This window comes from Engraulis encrasicolus, chromosome 11 (assembly GCF_034702125.1).
Source record: "Engraulis encrasicolus isolate BLACKSEA-1 chromosome 11, IST_EnEncr_1.0, whole genome shotgun sequence".
NCBI lineage: Eukaryota > Metazoa > Chordata > Actinopteri > Clupeiformes > Engraulidae > Engraulis > Engraulis encrasicolus.
In genome coordinates this window covers 47,376,295-47,383,909 of record NC_085867.1, presented here as the reverse complement: position 1 = coordinate 47,383,909, position 7,615 = coordinate 47,376,295, and the positions used below count along the sequence as shown (strand labels likewise).

Genomic DNA, 7,615 nt, shown 5'->3' with positions numbered 1-7,615 from the left:
TAGCCAGTTGCCATCATATACAGCTACAACATACCCTTTGATGCTTGAACATTTAGAAAATTCATTTACTGAGCTTAATCTTTCAACCCTGCCTTCTCTGAATGCTGAACATGGTCTAGCTTCCACTGTGTCCATTGACAATGGGGCTATGTAGTTTTTGAGTACCTGGAATAGGGACCGATGAGGGTGCAGGGCACACCAGGAAAATGCCTGTTATGCCAGATGACCAGTCCAGTCCTGTCCTTGACACTACTCTATTACTACTTTACTATACTCTATTCTACTCTACTACTTTATTACAACTCATTTGAACCGTTATGTCCCATTATCTCTGAAATGAATACAGAACCAAAGCACCCAATTTTCAGGTGTTGTTCATGACCTTACAGGCTATGTTTAGACATTTAGATATTCAATTTTTAATTTTTCAATGTATCATAATTCGTATTCTGACGGTTGGTGTATTCCATGCTGTGTGTGTAATGTGTAGAGCCAGAAAAACAACACCTCAGACATATTTTTGTGACTTACCCTGACTGATATAATCAAGGCTGAATGTATAGTGTCCTACCCTCATATGTAAACCATTGCTAGTCAGTTTCTCTCTTAATATTGGCGTCAGATTCACACAAATGCAGTTCTGGGTTGCTACCTTGCTACTAAACAGGCACAGCAAGTATGATTGAAATCTGTGTCGGTTGGGTCCCAAAGTGTTTGATTTCACGTGAAATTACCCATTTGTGCTTCTTTCATTACTCATAAATGTGGTGCCAGTGCAAACTTACCCACAAATATTACAAAAACAATTAATGTTTCATTGTAATGGGCCTTCTTGCAGTAGATAATGTCACAAACTACAGTGAGGCCAACAAGGATTTTGAAAGTGTGTATTTGTTTAATTGTTATTATTTCTAGTTAATGATCTTTAATATTCAAACGTTCAAAATGTACCAGATAGATCTACCAAGGCTAACTATTGACTAACAAGGCATTACAGTCATGCTAACAACCATGCTAAACATGCTACCACCTCTCTGCTATTACAGCACTATTGAAAAGATACTAATGGGACTAAGATTGTTTAGACGAAAAAGAACAAAAGTTGGAAAACAAATGTTACAACTTTTAAGTATCTGGAGTGTGGCTAGAACATGGCCCACAAAAAAAGAAATACAAAGTACAGGTACATGAAATGCACAAAGTTATGAACTACACATCCTACTGTGTCAAATTATCCTCTGGCAAATATAACAGTGGCCCATGCATTATTTTCATATACTGTACACACACTGTTGTACACATTCTGTCCATATAAAATGCGCTCTTGCAGCTCATAAACATTGTAAATTAATGTACTTGTGTGATTACTTGTATGTTTTATCTAGGCAAATTTCGTAACTTGCATGTTGATTTTATGTAGTTTTACGTATACTGTAGCCTATATACTTAATCATTTTTTGCATGAGAAGCCACCTTTAGGTTTTGGAATCCATCAGGATATCTAACTGCTACACTTGGACAATGCCCTCATCTTCATCGAGATGGTCTTCACACTAGACCCTGACCACGTGTCCCATCTGACATGCACGTTGCCATGTGGAGAGCGCGAGTCTGGTATGTAAAGGCCATTGGGGTTGGCATCACTGCAGCGTTGGTACCAGAAACCACCCATAAACTGGCTAGCACAGTTCTTATCATATGTGTCCTGGTCTTTGTCATAGGTGGAGAACTTCATGCCATTGGGTTTTTTCAAAGCGTCACCTGCTTCACCCCCGACATAAGTCCCCAGGTGTAATGTGTAGTCCAACTGCTCGGGGTCCACAGAGAAGGAAGAGTATTGAGCATGCGCCTTGTTCCCATCCCAGTGCTCCATGTCTACCCTTAGCTCATTCCTCCTTCTCAGACTCAGCAGCACCATGTTGTCCAGGCCTAGCCAGTACTCCGCTGCGATGTCCCCAAAGCCCAGCTTGTAGCTCTCCCAGCTCCTGTAGAAGTTCACCGAGCCATCCATCCTCTTCTGGAACACGGTCCAGCCCCCACCATCGGTCTCCATGTCGCAGTAGACCTTATTATGTAGAATAACAGAATGGGTAACACTTTATTTTAGGGATACATCTATAAGCACTAATACATACAATGTTAATGCCTGCATAAGTAACTTGTAAGGCATGTACTAAGCAAACGCTAAGGCCTACTAGGTCCTTACTAAGGTTAAATTGGTAATAAATCCCTTATTGCGCATGAACAAGACATTTGCGAATACATGCCTAACAAATGTTTGATTTTGCTTTGTACATGCCTTACAAGTTAATTATACAGGCACATTGTATGTATTAGTGCTAATAGATGTATCCCTAAAATAAAGTATTACCAAAGAATGATATAATAACTTTATTTGTATGGCATAGTTCATAAAGATATGCAGCTTAATGTGTTTAACAGAATTGAATAAAAGAAAGCAGAAGGTCCCAGGCACTCAGAGGTGAATCAGTCCGAAGAAGGAGGTATATTAAAAAGCCTTTATTAGCTGTGGCTACTCATAATTGAAATTAAAATGCCAACATGTTTCGACCGTCTAGGTCTTCTTCAGGGCAAAGCCGCTTTGCCCTGAAGAAGACCTAGACGGTCGAAACATGTTGGCATTTTAATTTCAATTATGAGTAGCCACAGCTAATAAAGGCTTTTTAATATACCTCCTTCTTCGGACTGAGTTACCTCTGAGTGCCTGGGACCTTCTGCTTTCTTAATTCTGGATTTCCCAACCCCAAGAGCACCATTTTGGACATTTTTTTTTTCCACACACCTGAGCGCCGGGTTGACCTCTCTCTTTTTAACAGAATTGAATAAAACTTTAAAAATAATACATTTTAAAAGTAAAAGTTTGGTAAAGTTTTTAGGTAAGCCAGCTTTCCAGGACAAAGGTTAAAAACAATCGAGGGATGAACCTTGAGGGAGGGTGTTGGGCCTCCCAGAAAAAAATGATGTCATGGCCAGCTCCATTAACAGCAGACATTATAATATACTTCTGTAATATTCCAATAATATCATAACTATTTGTACAGCACAATTCATATAAACATGCAGCTCAATGTGTGTTAACGATTAAAATAACGCAAGTTTGGCAAAGTTTTAAAGTGAGCTAGGTAGCTATGATTTTTTTTTTAATGAAGGAATGAACCTTGAGGGGGGCGTTGGGTCCTCCAGGGAAGATGTTGTACACCCCGCTGGGCTTGCTGCCCTCGTGATGGTGGATGTCCGCACAGTCCAGTGGCATGTATAGGTCGGAGCCCAGAGAGGCTGGAAGCAGCAGGACTACTAGTTGGAAAACTGGAATCTGGACACACTTTAGCATCGTTGGCACTGTCACAGAATACGATCTGTTCTTCAGGAGGTGACTCGGTGTCTGTGTCTGGGTGTAAGATGCCCTCTCTGTAGAGTGTCCAAAATTCACTGAGTCGCTGGTATTTAACGGCTACACAAACACCAAAAGAACTGATGTCCCAACCCACAAATTCCATCAGTTAGACAGAGAGGAAAAAGGAAATGGAGCTAAATCAACATGAGGCAGCAAAACTACGTGCTTAACACTCTGAGGTCTACGGGGTCACCGGTGACCCCATCTGACACTTCTCCAAAAACACATCTGTAACTCTACTCTAACTCACATCTGGAACTCACATCTGTAAATCTACTCTAACTCACATCTGTAACTCAAACATATAAGTGACACCATTAAAAACCTTGAAACTTCTAGTTTTCAAATATGTATACTGACAATTATCACATGGAAAGTGACAGGGGGTGGGGGCCATCTATCAACGAACAGAGAAACTGGCTTGACAATTACTCTTTCACACTTTAGAAGCAACAAAAAACACTTTCTACTTTTATGTAGCAAACACTTGTTTACAAGGTTCAATCTTCAAAAGTCTTGGCTATATTAAGAGTGTGTTTTCTTGAACTGTTTGAAGACCTAAAACATGTTTTTTGTACAGTTTTGTTTACACTCACAAAATTACTACCTTATTAGCAATCCGTAAAGTAAAGTGTTACCGTATATTTTCAAGAATGTCATTGTGAGATTTCTGTGTGATCAACTGCAGAAGCATGAATTATCTCATCAAAGCATGCAACAGTAAGTGCACAGTAAAATAAATACTACTACCACATGCTTTGTTACATTGAATAGTATGTAATTCCACAAGGATTGGGGCCTTGTTAAGGAGGTTCAACCTGCACAGCAAATTCCCCAGTGTTAAATTTCTAGAGTTCAAGCAAATGAACACCAACTAGTGTTAAATATTTCATTTGCCACACTCTTGGAGTTCACACAGGCCTGGTGCTGTTGTTAATCACGTGAACACCAATCAATGTTGGGTTCTACATCCGGGATATTTTGCTGAACATTTTCAAAACTCTAGTGATGATGATGATTCCGCCATTTTCTCCAAGCCGTTTCAGAAGTCGCATCATGTGAAGTGTTGGCACGTGCTAATGCTTTTGTCTTAGATGTGCAGGCCCAAACACCAGCATCCAATTTTAAATCAGAATCTTGCCACCTAGGAAACAAAATTAGGCTATCTTGTAAAGTGCCATTGAACAATTGAAAGTTAAATATGCTGCATGACATGATTGACATTGCCTACCATCAACCAGGAACAATGGTAGTGCCCAATCAATCTGTCAATTAGTGCCTGACCTCACTTGAGTACAAAAGACTGTCACAACATGATTCAATTACTTCAATTACTGCCTGCAGCTGCCAAATGCCAAATGATCACTCTGGCCACATGGTTCACTTTCACCAGTATATAAACTCAGACTGTCACAATGCTTGAGTTGCTTGCCTAAATGGCACAGCACAGTGCTGGTTCGCTGGCTCTCTGTCCAGCTGGACAGCCGACTGACTTACTGACAGGTTTGTTTGTTGGTTAGTGAGCTGACTGACTGACTAACGGACTGGTTTGTTTGTTTGTTGGTTGGTTGGCTGGTCGGCTGCACTACTGACTGACTGACTTGTTAGTTGGCTGGCTGGCTGACCGCCGACTGACTGTTTGGCTGGCTAACTAACAACGGACTCTTTTGGTTGGCTGGTGAACTGGTTTGTTGGCTGGCTAGCAATTTGGTTGCTAGTGGGTATTATGGTTGCAGGTTTGCTGTGTTGCTTATTTGATTAGGAAATTCCAGCTTTGTTTAATTATGATCTCCCAGTAATTTCTATGCACACTGGCAAATGTAGTGTCATGTAGGAAACTGCAAATATCAAATGGTCACAGTATTGCACACAGTGCTAATGCTTGTGTCTCTCTCTACTTCTGGATAGTTCTGACTGTCAACTTAAGAAAGCAGTGTGACGAAGTGGTTCCATGCCACAGTNNAGGGTGACCAGACGTCCGGTTTTCCCCGGACATGTCCTACTTTTGAGACCTAAAAAAATGTCCGGGGGGAATTTCAGAAATGTCCGGGATTTTGTTGAACTGCCTGAAATATAGACCTAATTCATCTGCACTGTAATTTTCACTCCGTTCCATTTGACTCCACTCCAGGTTTCTCTCTACCGTTCACAAATTAGTCACGCCCTTCTCATCAAATCTAGCCACTTCGCACCATGTGTCCGAAAGAAGTAGCCTAGGGAACTAGCCAGTGCGCCCCATGTTTACAAGCGAAAGCGCATCTGTCCGCCGGTTCGACGGACTGCAATGCCGATAGAAACGCAAATGCACGTTCGCGGTGGAGTTGAAAAAAAATCCCGCGTGTGAAGCCAGGTATGAAGGTAATCTAACACAGGAGTATGCCTAGTAACACCACCAAATCCATCATTTAGGGAGGTACAAGTTTTGTTACACCTTGTCACAAGACTTAGCCTAAAAATTCTTTCATGATCTGACATTTCCAAGTTTTTTTGCAAAAGCAATTTCTCGGAGCTAGAAGGACTCATTCCTGAGTTAAGAAATTGAGCTTCTTCTTCATCAGCTTCTTCTTCTTCTGTCTATTGCCTTTGCAGTTATTGATAACGCTGTATGGGTTGTTATTAATGATAGGTAAAACTCCAGTTCCTCTCTTAATGGCTGCCCATTGCTAATCTCTGAGCACCATGCCACTACAAATAGTTAAAAAATCTAAATAGGCCTAATGGATGACAGTGGAGGGGTAAATTGTGAGGTGTCTTATAAACATATTAAGCCTAAAATGTAGCCTAATAGAACTTCATTATCAATTCAGTTGAAAACCACAAATGTTGTGTTTTTTATATTTAGTTTCCAACGTTATATAGCCTGCTGTGCATCTTTTGGGGAATGGCTGAGATGGGCCTACATTATGGTGAATCTATTTTTAAAAACCTAATGCAGAAATTAGAATAGGCCTATGAAATTTAGCTGCATTGTTATGCTGTTAAGCTAGGCCCTACTCCAATATAGGTGTTAGGCCTACTATCTAGGATTGTAACAAAGGCACACTCTGCATCATATGATCACACAAATTATGTGATAGGCCTATAGGCGTAACTGAAGAGATTCACAGATACTCCGATGACCACCCCCCCCCCCCCCCCCCTCCAAATCCAAATCTGGTCACCCTACCACAGTTGTCTCGGTCGTGGTGGGGAATGGGAGGTGCCATAATAACATACTGTGGATTGAATGCAATTATTAGCCAGTAAGTTACTGTGACATCACGGGATTTTTTTTTTTACAGTGTGGCCTAGAAGAATTATATTGTTAAAAGACAGAAAATCAAGGAGATATTGATCACCACCAGGTTAGTGTTGATGTAACACTGTTTTATAGTAAGAAATGAACACTGTTGGAGTAGGCTTTCAATTAAGATTCAACAATTTCATGGTGTTAAAATGTCACCATGTTAAGGGCTCTGCATACTTCACGTGCGCACTTTGGCGCATTTGGCGCGAGAACCATTAAAATGTGGCAGACCATTCATAGTCAAAAGCGCCATTAACAGGCTTTCGCTTGCATTTTCGGAAGTGTGCCCTCTGCTGTTCATGAGAGAAACGGCAGCATCTTTCGCAACTCGCAGCGTGAGTTCTACAGATGTATAAAAATAGAAAGCCAAACACGGCTGCTGTAGGGCTACTGAACGTCTGACTTATGACTTACCACATTGAAACATAGATTTTTGTTGTAGCCTACATTGCCAGATCATTCCAAGACCATGTGAGAGCATTGTTCTGGCTGCAGAATTTATAAATAGATCGCCAAACACAACGTGCTTCTGAACAAAGTAAACAATTGTTTCACTGAACAACATTTAAGGGAGAAGATAAAATAACTCTCAATGACATTTTATTATCGTCAAAATGATGCAGGGTCGCGTTGCGATCAAAATTCTACTGCTCCAGGCACTCCACAGAGAAGCACGGCCAGACTACAGTAGTGGAGCCAATCCTTTGGCGCAAGTACGTAGGATGGCTCGCGAGGCTAGTAGCTGTAGCCTCTCTTCGCAACTCCTGCTTTGTCTGCCTACCTGCATGGTCGCTGGTGGCGCACGGCAAGTTACAAAAAATGTGGGGTGCACGACCTCGCGCCGCGCCAGCTTGCGGAGGGGCGTGTGACGTCATTTTGAGCGAGCGCCATCGTTGCGAGTGAGGTATGAAGGA

General features: G+C 41.4%; 1 protein-coding gene across 1 annotated transcript; it reads right to left on the bottom strand.

Moving 5' to 3' along the window:
- Positions 1 to 916: 916 nt before the first annotated feature.
- On the bottom strand, positions 917 to 3,532 carry LOC134458477 (microfibril-associated glycoprotein 4-like). Its single transcript, XM_063210806.1, has 2 exons — positions 3,179 to 3,532; positions 917 to 2,065 (listed from the first exon to the last, which is right to left on the bottom strand). Exons 1-2 carry the CDS (start codon positions 3,350 to 3,352, stop codon positions 1,502 to 1,504), a joined length of 738 nt encoding a protein of 245 aa, XP_063066876.1. The 5' UTR covers positions 3,353 to 3,532; the 3' UTR covers positions 917 to 1,501.
- Positions 3,533 to 7,615: the final 4,083 nt, after the last annotated feature.

Bases quoted from the DNA above. Each gene is read 5' to 3' on its own strand.
- LOC134458477 (XM_063210806.1), bottom strand. From the start codon at position 3,352: ATGCTAAAGTGTGTCCAGATTCCAGTTTTCCAACTAGTAGTCCTGCTG. The intron at 2,066-3,178 runs GTTCATTCCTTC...CTACATAATAAG, and splicing joins GACCCAACGCCCCCCTCAAG to GTCTACTGCGACATGGAGAC.